We start from the raw sequence: 15,653 nt of genomic DNA on the forward strand, positions 1-15,653 counted from the left end.
TCAGGTTAGGGTTTTGTTTTGTTTTGGCAAGAACATGCCCTAGGTGATGGTCTGTCCTTCCTATTGCTTGACTGCTGACTGGCTTACTTTTTAATTACGTCAAACATGGTCTCAGAGTCAAATTAACAGAAGTCTAGCTTCCCTCCTTGTCCCCTCCCTCTGTTCTCTTCCTTCCCCTATAGGTAACTATTTTTATAAGCTTTTGGGTTTTTTCCTCCATTATTTCTTTTTGAAACATGAGCAAATATATTTGTATTCCCCTCGTTTCTTACACAAAAGCATACTATATGCATTCAAAATAAATCCTAGGGATTCTCCATATCAGTACGTGGGAATCTTCCTTCCTTTTGTAGCTGTGTAATAATCTATTATGTGGGGTAGGTATTGCCATATTTTATTCAACCCGCCTCCTGCTAGACTTGGGGTTTTTATCAGACCTGCAGTTACAAACAGTGCTGAAATGAATAGCCTTGTACGTTTATCAGTTTGTGCTTTTGCCAGTGTATCTTTGGGATGGATTTCTAGAAGTGAGATTGCTCTGGGTCAAAGGGCAAGTGTGTATGTAATTTTGCTGGATCTTACCAAATTCCCTGCCATAGGAATTTGTGCTATTTGGCATTCCCAGTAGCAGCTTGTGGGGCATCGTTTTTGATGGTGGAGCAGTAGAATATAATACGGTCTTGGAAAAGGAGAGCAGACCTGGAAACGAGGGCTACCTCTACTTCTTAGCTGTGTGTCCCTGGATAAGTTACTTAATCTCTCTGAACTTTGGTTTCCTCTGTCAAATGGGAGTAATAGTTGTTTTGGAGATCAGTCAAGATAGTGCAGGCAAAATGCTGCACACAGTGTCTGGCGTTTAGTAAGTGCTCAGTAATTGTTGACTGGGGATATTCTTGTTATGACTGTTACACTTGAAAATAAATGCCAAGTGTAAATTTATTGCTAAAGACTGGAAGATTCCCATTTTCTTGTCTGTCTTCCAGAATGGCCAGGAACCAGAGAGCAGAGAGTCTCTGCTGTTTAGGTGGTGACAGGCTGAGAGGAAAAAATATATCTCTGTTGCTTTTATGGTTTCCATCTGCCGGGTTAGGTCTTTGGCCTGGGTTCTGACTTAGCTGTCTGAAGAGGGGGGGCCTTGCTTGATGCTCACTGCTCTCAGGCTAATGAGCAGAGTCCTCAGTAAACACTTTGCAACTCACCTCCACAAGGGAATACGTCGGGGGGAATCTTCCAGAAGCAGGATTCAAACCCATGTTGTTGAAGTGGGTTGTGACTGCCTCACCAGTGGATTCTGTAGGACTTACCCTAACTCAGAACTTTTAATCAAAGATGGACTTCAGCGGGTTCCTGAAGTTGTGTGCAGAGGCGTGTATGTGTGTGCGTGCGTGCACATTGGTAGGGGTGAGCCCTCATAGTTTACATTAGATTGTCAGATAGATCTGTGACCCAAAAAAGGTTCAGAAACTCAGTCCTAAGTCATATTTTTTTTCTCTTTTGAAGGATGTTGCAGCTCGGGGCTTAGACCTCCCTCAAGTCAAGTGGATTGTTCAGGTAATTTTTTAGTTGTTAAGGTGTGAGCTTGAGGCAGGAATATATGATCATGAGTAGATGCATTGGCTTTAAGTAGAGTAATTATTATTACCCTCTTGGATGTTGCCCTGGTAACCAGGCAGCAACCAGCCTTATCTGCACAACTATGCTGACATCTTTCCTTAAGCCAGCCCACCTACCTGCTACAGCAAAACAGCCAGACTGTGCAGTCACGGGAGGAGGGGGCAGGCTCCCCTGCTCCCAGACCAGTGCATGTCACACACACAGTTTCAGTATCTGAAAATAATGGGAATTACCCTGGCTCCTGGGAGGCCTCATTGTGTCCAGAAGGAGATGGCTCAGCTGTCCTGAGAGCCATGTCCGTGTACATTGACCTGCAGGGGGCAGTTAAGTCCCTGACAGCATCTTACACATACCTCCAGCCTTAGACGCCTTGCCAGAGGGTACAGGTGTTAGCACTAGAGTCTAGTGGTTTTAGATTTTTTTCTTCTTTTCGTTAGTCTGCAGAATGGTATTTTTCAGCCGTTCTGTGTAGGGACCAGGGGACACGTGCCCTGTTTACGTGAGTCATGGTTTATTCACATTTTAGTGGAATTGCATGCCTGTCACTGGCTAGGAAATCCGATCTGCTCACTGAAGATGGTCACTTTGCGACTAAGGCATCGTGTCTTCTTTCCTGCTGGCCACAGAGCAAATTAAAGATAAGAAGGCAAGGATAATTTTAATGTGTGGGAGGCCAGACACAAAATTGATCATAGAGCCTTCTTATATTGTGACTAGTGATTAGTTTAATATGCCTGGCCTCCATATATATATATATATATATGTATATATGTATATATATAAAATATGTGGAATATAACATATTCATCTTGGCCTTGTGATCTTTGATTTGTGTAGCAGCAAAGAAAAACAAGAATGAAAAGATGGTCAATTAGTTTGTGTGTTTTTTTTGTTTTGTTTTTTGTTTTTGAGGAAGATTAGTCCTGATGCCAGTCATCCTCTTTTTGCTGAGGAAGCCTGGCCTTGAGCTAACATCCGTGTCCATCTTCCTCTGCTTTTTATATATGGGACGCCTACCACAGCATGGCATGCCAAGCAGTGCCATGTCTGCACCCAGGATCTGAACTGGCGAACCACTGGCCGCCAAGAAGCGGAATGTGTGATCTTAACTGCTGCGCCACCAGCCGGCCCAGTCAATTAGTTTTAACGATGACGAAGTTATTGCCATAGAGAACACCCAATGCTGTGCATAGTCCATTCTGCTGAGTTGTAGTCTGTCCGTTCCCCAAGTCAGGAATGCTTTCCATGGGAGGAGAAGCATGTCCCTGTGCGAAGGGAACCCCTCCTGGGGGCCCAGCAGCAGAGCTGAACTCTGTGATCAGAGTAATCAGCCCCTTCCTCCTTAGCCTGGCCGGTGTCCTCTGTGCCCTCATCCCCACTGCTTTGTCTACCAAGGAAGTAGGCCAAGGTCGTGTGGTCATCCTGCAGAATTTTACCCCCACCTGCCTACGTTTTCACCTTGCACAGTCACCTCAGTGAAAAGATGCAAATAGGAAAATGAAGAGACCTGTGGAGAAGTAAAATTAAAAAGGAGATATTGGGATGAGAAGACATCTCGTTTATCTCAAACTTGGCCACTGTTCGCGTCTGCGTGTCAGAGCCCTGTTATTTCCAATAAAGCCAGGAGTTTCAGGGTTGAGTGACTTCTCCTTGTGATTGTGTTAGGGTAACCATAGCACCAGGATTTAATTCTGGGGATACCTGGAGGCAGGTGAGGGGTATTGCACTTCCAATTAATGGCAATCTCTTGATCTGTGAATGCCTTCATTTTTGTTACCCTTTTTAGTACAACGCTCCGTCTTTACCTGCTGAATACATCCACCGGATTGGGAGAACCGCCCGGATTGGCTGCCATGGGAGCAGCCTGCTCATTTTGGCTCCTTCGGAGGCAGAATATGTCAACTTATTGGCTTCTCACAAAATCAAGTGAGTCAGAAACCTGAACGGGGTTTCGGCTGATCTCACCTAATTAACTTTCTGTCGCTTTTTACAGTGGATGGGCCTTGTAAGCTGACGAAGAGCCATTAACCCTTGTGATCCCTAAATGAGTCCCAGAATAGCCAGTGGCAAAAACTAAAACCCTTAATACCATCAGCACATGACAATTTCCATTGTGTTGCCAGACTAAGTCATAGAACGATCTGTTGGGCTCCGTTTTTCTTTAAGGCAGATGTCTGTGTTTCGTTTCTCTTACTGTAAAATAAGTGTGCACAACCCTCACAGCCAGGTGCTTGATCTTTTCTATTCGCAATTTTTATTTTTTGCAATTAGCATTTTGTACCTTTAAAGCTGATTTGTCTTTGAAAAGTATTACTTTGTTCTCATCACACAACTCCCCCTCTCCCAGGAAGATAAACCCAGGAAAGAAATCATTTAGAGGCAGTTGAAATATGCACCATACACTCGCAGCCAAGACTGTCCAGTCGCCATCTTGTTCGTGCCAATCAAATGGCAGCACCTCACTGTCTCCTGCAAAAGCCCCCATTTGCGGCCCTGGATGGCAGGCTCAGCAGGACTCGGCAGCATGGAGCCTTAGACAGGGGCTTCCATCAAACCCTGGTCTCACTCAAGAAAGACAGAGAAAGCAAATAGACACAGCAGTGACTCCACATGGCCAGGAGAAATTGTAATGAAAGCAGAAAGAATTCACCAGGGCCACAGAGATGAATTTGTTTTGTCGTGTTTTCCGTAAAACCTCCGGCACCTGAAATAACAAGTTCAAATAACAAGCTTCTAAAGGCATGCAGTTTTTCACACTGATGTACTTTCAAGAATTTCTTCTGCTCAGACATAGCACAATGATGCGTGAAATGTTTTTGGGGGCACAGGAAGAGCTGTATGTATGCCCAAGATGGAGAGACGTGATCCACACCATGCATGGAAGCAACGATGGCTGCTGAGTGCCACTTAGAACTGATGCTGTGACACTGGCGCTCAACTCAGCTGTGTGGCTGAATGTGAGGGTGTCGTTTCTTGGAGCTTTTCTTTGCCCAGCCCTATATATTATGCAAAGCAGCCAATAACACTAGGAGTTGGGAAAATCGTTGCATTCTAATCTGAACTTAAATGTCCAGGCAGATGGCATGGGGACCTGGTCTGGAGGACCACAGGACTGAGTCAAGCCCTCCTTAGAGAGCTGTGTGTGGCCGTCCTCACCAGTTCCCGCCATGTTTCCTACCCTACAGAGCTCTCTCTCCACCCAGTCAGAGGTTGCGACACTCTCAAGGTTGCTAGTAGGAACATTTATGGACTGTAGCTTACTCTGAAAGTGTGCCTTGCCTCCTTCATTGTTGAGGGAGGCAGGGACCACTCCTGATGAATCTGGTAATAATTTCAAATGGGTCAAAAGGAAGATGGTTTGGGTTTTCCTTTTATTTAATGTGTCTCATCTTAATATAAGTTGTCAGTTGAAAGTGTAGTTTTTATTTCAGGAAGATACGCGTATTTTATCTTACTTGTGGGAGAAATCTCATGTCAGTTGGTCGATCACTTTGGCTGGAGAGGTTGATCTCCAGCTGGAGTCTAAGTTCCCTGGGGCTGGAGGCTGGCTGCTCCTTCTCTCTGCGGCCCTTTCAGTGTCTAGGCCGGCACCCAATCCGGCAGTTGTATTCCAGAAACACTGGGGTGTTGAAATGAAAATCCGTTGACGTAACCCATTCTCCTGTCTTCCCTCGCCCTGTTCTCACAGGCAGGGAGCCCGTCACAGCACGGTGGCTTTTTTTTCTCTGTCATAGGAATCTATGTACCTGTGGAAAGCGTTTTCAGAGTTGTGTGTTGTCATCCCCCAAGAGGAAGTGCAGTCAGTGCACCTTAGCAGCCTGTCTCTCACTCCACAGCGTCTTTTCCACCTTCCGTCCTAGACCTGCAAGTTCACATTCCTGCCATCCTTCCCGTCAGCGGCTCCCTGGATGTTCTCCCGTGCTCGTTCACTTGGACGTGCTCTTCTCCTCAGAAGAATGAGTGCCAACAGTTAGGAAGTCAAACGATAATTGTCCGTCACCAGAGTTATCAGCACAGCCTCTGCCTCTTGGCTCCGTCACTTTTCTTTAGTACACTCATTCAAGTTGTTTGCTATGAAAGGTTCAGATATAAACCTAAGATGGAAAAGGGAAAATAATAATACCAACACGAATTATTAGCGAGCCAGATATATTTTAAAGATATAAAAACACTCATCCTCTGTGATGCTCTCAGCTGGAAAAATAGTGTGCCAGCAGCATTCGTGGGAGAATCAAGGTGATGTTCCCACTCAGGAGACGACCCAGTGATGCCGGGGCCTTGGACATGGAGAGGAAGTTCGGAAGATTGAAGACGGGGAAATCCCGAGAGGAAGAGATTGGGTGTTGTGTGAGAGGATACACAGGCGCTGTAAGAACGTTCATGTAAGGGCAGTGAGTCCAGCAGGAGTCCAGCCTCGCTGCTTTCTGCCCTGAACCTTCACCTGTTGAAGCGCCTGTGCCTGCATCATGGACTAGATGTGGTCGACCTAAATAAATATCAGAACCTAAGTTATGATGCTGTAGCCGTGTGTTATCCTTCCTGAATTCTGTTTGAGGAAGGACTGTGTGTTGGATATCTATATACAGACTGTTTCTTTGACTTAATACGAAAAAAATTACATCTAATAAGAACTAGTTGCAAAGTATGCAGTGGAAAGAAGCAGACTTGACCATTTCGGAATCCAAAAGGTGCACTCCTAAATATTGAAAAAAGAGGAGGAGGAAGAAGTGTGTATATGTCTCGTACCTGAGAGCCAGGCAGCGGGGTGCTGGAGTGGCTGATGAATTACAGGGAAGATTCAGGAAGGCAGCAGAGGCTCTCAGCAGCAAGGGCCATCACAACAAATTGCTGCCTGCCTTCATACACCAGGCGCTGCAGAACTCACCCTGGAATTTAATTTAGCTCACGGGGCGGCAGACAGGTGCCCTGGGCTGTGGCCGCCTCTGTCTAAATGCTCCAAACTTCGTTTCTACCTCTTTTCTTGACTTCTTTGTGTTTGCCAACTTCTTAGCTTTTTTTCACTTCTCCTTTAAATGTGTTTCTCATGAAAGTCATCGTTGGTTTATTAAAATGTAAATGCTTCATCCAAAACATGTATTTCTTAGATCAGGCATAAGACAGTTCCCTGAATTTATTTATTTATCTCTTTTCATAGTAAGGTGGAGTAATTCAGATCTGTTGATAGAACCATAAATAAGCAGAGTAGATTTGCTTTGTTCCTCAGAAGCAACGATTTCTCAGAAAAGGAGGAAGTCCCTTTTAAACTGTAAATCACTCCCATTCCTTCTCAGCTCCTGTTCACTCAGGGTGAATGGTCCCCCAACGTTGTCATATGGACACACACACAGCGTTTGAGCCGTGCCCTGGCTGGAATGTCCACGCTCCCATGCATTGGGGAAACCTGCCTTTCTGTGGCATATTTAGTTTTCTGTATCCTGGACTGTGAATGGCCTTATTCTTTTTTTCTTTCTCCCTGCTTCAAGATTTGACCCCAAGTTCTTAGGTTTGTTTTACTTTGGTGTTTTCTCCACTTTTGTTTCTCAAGGAAAAAAAGTGATGAGTAGAAGCAAGTCAGATAGACAAAGAAAAAGATAGGACTGGGCTGTGTTTTCACCTTCCTTCAGGTTTCCAGGCATGAATAAGAGGCAAATTCAGTAGCCGTAACATTTCTCTCCCATATGAAAAATAGATTTTCCATGAAATCATGAGCATTTCCCCCCAACTCCTGCCCTCCCATACAGACCCTGCCTTCTTCAGTTGACTCTTGCTACTGTGTAAAGATTTCACGTACCCGTAGGGCTGCGAGCTGGCAGCGGAGAGAGTGTGGAGGGTGGGGGTGTTCAGGGAAGTGGTGACACATTTCAGGTGAATCGCTGTCAGAAACGTGACATTTTCATTCATAGCTTTGTCAGAGTAACCTTTAGGGGAAAGGGGGAGAATTGTTTTCTCCCACATAAGAGGTTGCCATTCATGTTTTAATTTGCTGTTACATTAAAAAAAAAAAAAAAAACAACGTACAAGAAAATTGCTTATCTCTTTACGATCTGTTTTTCTCCCCCAGAACTCCTCCTTCCCTTTCCCTTTCTCCCTGGGAAGTATGTTTTCAGCAGTTCGTATTTCCTCCTTAGTCTCTAGGACATGATTCTGCATGCATTTCCCATATTCAGAGGCAGTGGCCTTACAGAATAGTAGGTGAGGCATAGGCTTTCCAGACTCCACCGCTAGGCAGGTTGGACTATGTTGTTCTGGCTCGTGACGCTTCTGTTCGTGAGTGAAGCCCAAATTCTGGTTCCAGCCATGTGCACATAGCTCTAGATTCATCAGAGCTCACTTGGTTCTCACCTGTTAATAATTAAGAGACGAATGGTGAAGATTCTTCAGGACAGAGTAGAACAGAGTTCTGGTGCCATGCGCAGGAGGTGCTGGTCACTCAGCCGTCATTGAGGTGTTTGCCTTAGCAGTTAAGGACCTTTAGCCATCCTTTTTTTTTTTTAAGAATAAAATGAAAGGGACTATCTGAAATGTTTTCTATTTCATCATCTGCTCAAGCTGGTATATCACTAAACAGGCCTACTTACTTAGTATTTGAGATTATTCAGAAATAATGACATGATCCCTATAAAGGAAATTCTAAATGTAGCCTATTTAAAGTTCATCATGGAGGAAGGAAATTGTTGGGAATATTACCTATGTGTCCCTGTGATATCATAGAGATCTCCTTCCTTCCAAATTCCTAAAGGTTTAGGACAATATTCCCTTCCCTGTGAAACTGTAGCTTCTACTTTGTCTAGTTAGCTTGAGAACAGGTCAGTTTTATGCGTCAAGATTCTGGATGTTTTTGAAAGAATAAATAGTTACCTTGATCTACCCTTCCTTTTACAGTGTTTCTGAGATTAAGATGGAAGATATTTTGTCTGTTCTGACAAGGGATGATTGTTTTAAAGGGAGACGATGGGGAAGCCAGGTGAGTTTTGTTATTTATTGTGCTTGCTGCTAACAGATGTGACCTGTTTCTTGATTTGGGGTAGTGGAGATTTTGTGTTTGGGATGGCTATTTCTCTGTCAGACAAAACGTATATTTTAAGGACCATCAACATTAGATGATGCTGAGTCTTGATTATATTTTTTCTCTCTTTGCTTCTGAGTGTTTGCTGGTCTCATCCAGTTAATGGGCTGCAGTCCATTCTGGAAGTCTGCCAGGCAGTAGCAGGCTTCCCAGAACGGAGGTCTCATTCTAGGCCAGACTGCATTTGGAGGCAGTGTGACACACTCAACCCTGGTGGTCTCTCTCCAGATTATCAACAAGGACAACTGACTAGACCCCTCCACCCAAGACAGCATGGAAAAAAGAAATATCTCTGCCTCCTTTCTAACACACTTAGTTCATCCATTTTTTAATGTGCTGTACACAAAGGAAGAGTAAAGTTGAGATCATTAAGAAGGAAAATTTTTATTGTCTGTGCAGTTCTGGTTGGAGATCTGAGCAGTTGTGGGCAGCCCTGAGCGTCCTTCCCTGCTCCTTTTCTGAGGCTTTACCCTGCAAGGCAGTTACTGCCCCCCCCCCAACTCTGACACGTTCCTCAGTATATCACATCTACTTGTGTGTGTGCGTGTGTTTGTAATGATGCTATATTTAATTTTATCTATGAAATATTAATTATTTGAATATTTTACATTTGTTTTCTTATGCCTGAGGATAGACTAGGAAATCAGAGTCAAATAGATCAAGCTTAAGAGTTTCCTTTATGCGATAGTGTGTGTCTTTATTTGGATCAATATTCTCCCTGAGGCAAAGACTCAATTTGACTGACCCTGACTTCAGTTCTCTTGTACCAGAGAACACCTAAGGAAATTTATCTAAGAAAAGGAGAAGAAGTAATCACAGTGTCTCTTACCTCAGTATGTCTTCTGGGCCTGGAGCTACGCTAAGCTCTTTACATGTTCTGTCCCATTTCATCCTTCCAGCAACCCAATCAGGTAGATGTTGTCCTACTTTATAGGTGAGGAAACCAAGGCTCAGAGAGCTGAAGACACATTCATGGGGCACACTAATAATTATGAGCGCTCCTGGGGTGTGAGGGCAGGCAGTCTGACCCCAATGCTCATGGACGTCACCATATACCAATATGCCTCCGTTAGTATTCACTAAACCAAGAAAATGGAACTAAATTGCTTTTTAAAAAAATTTGGTTTTTTCCATTGAGGAGACATTTGTTTGTAACATTATATGATTTTCAGGTATACATCATTGTATTTTTTTTTTTTTAAGATTTTATTTTTTCCTTTTTCTCCCCAAAGCCCCCCTGTACATAGTTGTGTATTCTTCGTTGTGGGTTCTTCTAGTTGTGGCATGTGGGACGCTGCCTCAGCGTGGTCTGATGAGCAGTGCCATGTCCGCGCCCAGGATCCGAACTAACGAAACACTGGGCCGCCTGCAGCGGAGCGCGCGAACTTAACCACTTGGCCACGGGGCCAGCCCCATTGTATTTTGACTTCTGTATACACTGCATCATGTTCACCGTCAAAAATCTAGTTGCCATCTGAAAATTGCTTTTTAAATTAAGTAACATTCACCATTTTCATAGAGGTGACATTTGGTCAGTAAATGGTACAACAGCAAAGATCCCTGCAAACAGGAAAAGGGACTAAAGACACTTTAGTGACTCTTTAAAGTGACTGATCAACAAGTTATTTAAGCGATGTTTCATTGTAAGACAGCCGGGGCACACTAGACTTTGTTCCATCCCATATTAATAGTTGGTTGTCAAGAGGATTGACCAGTAACTGAACAGACCCTCATTGGTCTTGGCACGGTTCTATTCTTCTTGGAACTATTGCAAATTCTGGTTAGGATGGGTTTTTTAACGTTCCCACAGCTACTTCCTTCTAGCCCCAGCACAGCTCTGTGGGGTCGGCAGGGGCACCTGGGAGCTGGCTGAGGAGCCAGTGTCGCAGAGTGGTGAAGGGCAGGACCAGAGGGTCAGGTTCCTAATCTCACTTCCCAGCTTTGTCACTTTGGGCAAGTGTGGACCTACCTAAGCCCCATTTTCTTCATGTGTAAACTTGAGATAATGATGGTATTCTTCTCATAAAGAGATTGGAGGATTGAGTTAAAAATGACCCAAAATACAAAAACAGGTGCACAGATCAATGGAACAGAATTGAAAGCCCAGAAATAAAACCACACATCTCTGGACAGCTTATCTTTGACAAAGGAGCTGAGGGCATACAATGGAGAAAAGAAAGTCTTTTCAACAAATGGTGCTGGGAAAACTGGAAAGCCACATGTAAAAGAATGAAAATTGACCATTCTTTTTCACCATTCACCAAAATAAACTCAAAATGGATTAAAGACCTAAAGGTGAGACCTGAAACCATAAGGCTTCTGGAAGAAAACGTAGGCAGTACACTCTTTGACATCAGTATTAAAAGGATCTTTTCGGACACCATGTCTTCTCAGAGAAGGGAAACAATAGAAAGAATAAACAAATGGGACTTCATCAGATTAAAGAGCTTCTTCAAGGCAAATGAAAACAGGATTGAAACAAAAAACCCACTAACTGGGAAAAAATATTTGCAAGTCATATATCTGACAAAGGCTTAATATCCATAATATATAAAGAACTCTCGCAACTCAACCGCAAAACATCAAACAACCCAATCAAAAAATGGGGTGGAGACATGAACAGACATTTCTCCAAAGAAGATATACTGATGGCCAATAGGCACATGAAAAGATGCTCATCATCGCTGATCATCAGGGAAATGCAAATCAAAACTACACTAAGATATCACCTTACACCCGTTAGAATGACAAAAATATCTAAAACTAATAGCAACAAATGTTGGAGAGGTTGCGGAGAAAAAGGAACCCTCATACACTGCTGGTGGGAATGCAAACTGGTGCAGCCACTATGGAAAACAGTATGGAGATTCCTCAAAAAACTAAAAATAGAACTACCATACGATCCAGCCATCCCACTACTGGGTATTTATCCAAAGAGCCTGAAGTCAGCAATCCCAAAAGTCCTGTGCACCCCAATGTTTATTGCCACCCTGTTTACAATAGCCAAGACGTGGAAGCAACCTAAGTGCCCATCAACAGACGAATGGATAAAGAAGATGTGGTACATATATACAATGGAATGCTACTCAGCTGCAAAACAGAACAAAATCATTCCATTTGCAATAACATGGATGGACCTTGAGAGAATTATGTTAAGTGAAATAAGCCAGCTAGAGAAGGATAATCTGTGTATGACTCCACTCATATGAGGAATTTAAAACTATGGACCAAGAACAGTTTAGTGGCTACCAGGGGAAAGGTGGGGTGGGGGGTGGGCACAAAGGGTGAAGTGGTGCACCTACAACATGACTGACAAACATTAATGTACAATTGAAATTTCACAAGATTGTAACCTATCAATAACTCAATAAAAAAATAATAATTAAAAAAAATGACCCAAAAGCCCCAACACAGGTATTGAAGGGTATTTTATTATTAGTAGTAGTAGTATTATTAGTATTGTCGTCAGTAAGTAGCAGATGTGGAATTAGAGCCCAGGCTCAGTGACATGGAGCCCACTACCCTCTTTGCTGTATCACAGTAAGTGGAACATTAGCATCTGTCTGCTCTCCAGAAATAAGAGCAAGCAGTAAAATTACAAAGTGAGATAGTAAAGGTTTGATCAAATCTGGTCTTTATTTACCCTCTTTCTGGGACCGGCTTTGGTTTCGCTGTTTGTCCCGTGAGCACAGAGGACTTCTCTCCGGGGAGCTGATTGTCAAGTGCATCTGCACCTCTCCGGGGAAGCTGTGGAAGGGCGCAGAGCCCTCCTGAAGGACGTTCCTCCACAGAAGGAGCAGAGCAGCTGCGGTTCCCACTGCTCCTTCAGGAACAAGCCACAGCCGTTTTTTCAACATCTGCCCTTTGGTGGCCTTGCAGCATCAGTCTCCTTAAGCCTTTCCTCAGCTTGAGACCAGCCTGGAAGACTTGCTGAGACTGGAGGAGCCATTGTAAGATGTGGCTGGGAGGCGGGGCCCAGAGTCAGACAGACGTGGGTTTGAGTCCTTGCTTTTTGGTCGTTCTGCAACCTCGGGCAGATTATCTTCTCCCCGGCCTTGGTTTTCCCGTCTGTAAAATGAGGAGAACAAGAGTACCCATCTTGTAGGCTTGCTGTGAGGTTGAACTAAAATGAGGCATGAAGCGCTCTGCACACTACTGGGATGTAAGTTTGTCTCAGCCCCGAGCTCCTGCCCTGATGGATAGGAATGAGTAGGATGTTTTGATTTTTTTTTTTTTTTAAAGATTGGCACTTGAGCTAACAACTGTTGCCAATCTTCTTTTTTTTCCTCTTCTTCTTCTCCCTAAAGACCCTCAGTACATAGTTGTATATTCTAGTCGTGAGTGCCTCTGGTTGTGGCATGTGGGACGCTGCCTCATCATGGCCTGATGAGCAGTGCCATGTCCACACCCAGGATCCAAGCCAGCAAAACCTTGGACTGCCGAAGCAGAGCACGTGAACTCAAGCACTCGGCCACGGGGCTGGCGCCTGTTTTGATATTTTTAGGGTTTGGAGGTCTTTTTTTTTTTTTTTTTAAAGATTTTATTTTATTTTTTTTCCTTTTTTTCCCCAAAGCCCCCCAGTACATAGTTGTATATTCTTCGTTGTGGGTCCTTCTAGTTGTGGCATGTGGGACGCTGCCTCAGTGTGGTTTGATGAGCAGTGCCATGTCCGTGCCCAGGATTCGAACCAACGAAACACTGGGTCGCCTGCAGCGGAATGCTGCAGCGGAGTGCACGAACTTAACCACTCAGCCATGGGGCCAGTCCCATGGAGGTCCTTTTTTTTTAAAAAAGAAAAATTGCTAAGCTCAATTGGGCTTTCACTGACACTAAAATAACTGGTCGATCTAGAAAACTAAATTCATCAGACTAGATTCTAGGTGTCGTGTCGATAAAAGCCTGACTTATTTGACCAAATTTAACTTTAACTCAAAGGACAAAGAAAAACTAAACTAAATTGCCTACATTATTAATTGTCACATAGATATGCAGCCTGAGAGAGTGTTTATGTGCATGATCCGTGTGAACAGTAACAAGAAGAAAGTAGATGCTGGATACAACTTTTCACTCTGTTTCTCTACGACTAACAGTATGTCTTAATTGCTGTTCTCCCTTTGGGCAGTTCTCTCTAGCATGCAAACCAGGGCTGGGCAGATGACCGTGGATGCAGGAGATGCACCTTTTACACATAGAGCCAGATGCCGCATTATAATACCTCTCCTCACCCAGCTTGGTTGAAGTCCGTTGTAAATGTCCCTTTGACACATACATTTTTGGACTTCTGTGAACAGAAAGAAAGCGAGTGAAGCATCTGTAAAATGTATATTTCATATTTAGGTATATAAAATATATATAGCTACGTCTGGGTGTGTGAATGTTCACCCACCTACAAAGAGAATAAATTTGATCTTTCAACTTTACTGGGAAGCACTCAAGGTTCTAGGGACCGTGGGGGTAAAACTCAGCTTGGCAGTAAAGTGATTAAAACAAAATCCTCCCATTTAGTTTAAAAATATCTTAGAATTTAGCAATATCAAGACATGATTAAAAAAAAAAAGCCACCCTCCCCCACCACCGCTACCACCTAAAACTTGTTACAACAGAACAATCTGGCCTAGTTGTCTTATACTCATCTGTTGCTTCTTGATAGGTATGAAATTTTCGTCTTCAAAGCATGTACACGCCCAAACATGTTTTTCCTGCAAGTTTTTTTGTCCCATGAAATATGCCTGTCAAGTTATCCTAACAAAAAACTGTCACTGGCGCCGTGATATGTTAAAAGAAGATCACTAGCCCATTGCTTGGTGCTTTGCGATTGTCTGTTTTCCCCAAAATCAATAGGGTCTCACAGACAAAGGGGTACTGAGTGCGTGTAGGCTGTGGGAGATGTGTTCTTCTAGATTCCCTGTGGCCCGCTAGTTGCAGGTTAGCTTCATTACCCAGTACTGAATCTGTGCATCTTGGAGGGTGGGAGAGCCAGGCGGGGGGATCTTCACGTGCCCTCTGGGGTCTGACCCACGCTCATTATGGGAGCATTTCACCTGTCTGGGGCTGCGATGGTGCTGCCTAACTCTGCCCCTCTGTCTTCAGTTTAGATTTAGACTGTCCTCCCCAGAAGACACCCGGAAAATACTGCATTCATTCTCAGGAGGGGAAATTTTAAAATAAAATATTTCTGGAAGTGGGGGTCGGGGGATAAGACTTGCTTTTCCCTAAGTGTATTATGTTTTCTGCCATTGACTTTTTCTTATATTTTACTAAAACTGACCTCATCGTTTCAAATGTGTGAACCTCGTTTTATCACCTTTTTTCTACGTATTTCGCTTGTATACACATTCATATATATATATATATGTGTGTATATAATTTCCTTTTTTTTTTTTTTTTTGGTTGGGAAGAAAAGATGCCTCATTTTGAAACCTAAAGGGGGGAATAAGAAAAGCCCTTTGTAATATATTGCCATATTATCACTAAATCCCCTGACAGTTGTGACACAGAAGCAAGTCACCTGTCACTTAAGCTTGAGGTCTCTTTAATTTTCTCCTGGAATTCGCACCAGGCTGTCTTTAATTTGAGGCCTTTATTGGAATTCTGAAACCTCTCTGCCTCCCTGGCTCTCAGATCTATTCTGAGAGCTGTTACAGAATGTATACAATAACCAACAGAGGGATTCGAGAGGGCTGGAGCTCTGTTTATTTAACACTCTAGAGGGATTTTTGTGCTTATTCGGTCCTGGCTGCCCGGCTTTCAATATCGCTTTGACAACCATTCTGCCCTTCTCATTAATTTTAAACAGTTAAAACACAGGAAAAAGAGGAAAAAGTTTTCATTATTAAAGTGCTTTACTTTTTAATAACAGAGGATTCTGTCCGCCAGGGGAAAGGGCATCCTCGCTAATTTCACATTCATATTAAAAAAAACGCAAGGAGGGTGACAGTTGTGCTGCTGAGGTGGCTTAACGAAAGGAGGGCAG

The 15,653-nt window shown here is 43.6% G+C and overlaps 1 protein-coding gene across 5 annotated transcripts in view; it reads left to right on the forward strand.

Annotated features, from left to right (window-relative positions):
- The window catches only part of DDX31 (DEAD-box helicase 31), a 73,158-nt gene that overhangs the window by 31,919 nt on the left and 25,586 nt on the right, over window positions 1–15,653 (forward strand). For all 5 annotated transcript variants that reach the window (XM_014863401.3, XM_070518457.1, XM_014863400.3 and 2 more), the window contains 3 exons: window positions 1,501–1,551; window positions 3,401–3,540; window positions 8,497–8,578. In XM_014863401.3, the coding sequence (XP_014718887.2) occupies window positions 1,501–1,551; window positions 3,401–3,540; window positions 8,497–8,578 (273 nt within the window). The remainder of the gene's footprint in view (window positions 1–1,500; window positions 1,552–3,400; window positions 3,541–8,496; window positions 8,579–15,653) is intronic.

This window comes from Equus asinus, chromosome 10, assembly GCF_041296235.1.
Source record: "Equus asinus isolate D_3611 breed Donkey chromosome 10, EquAss-T2T_v2, whole genome shotgun sequence".
In the NCBI taxonomy this organism is placed as follows: domain Eukaryota; kingdom Metazoa; phylum Chordata; class Mammalia; order Perissodactyla; family Equidae; genus Equus; species Equus asinus.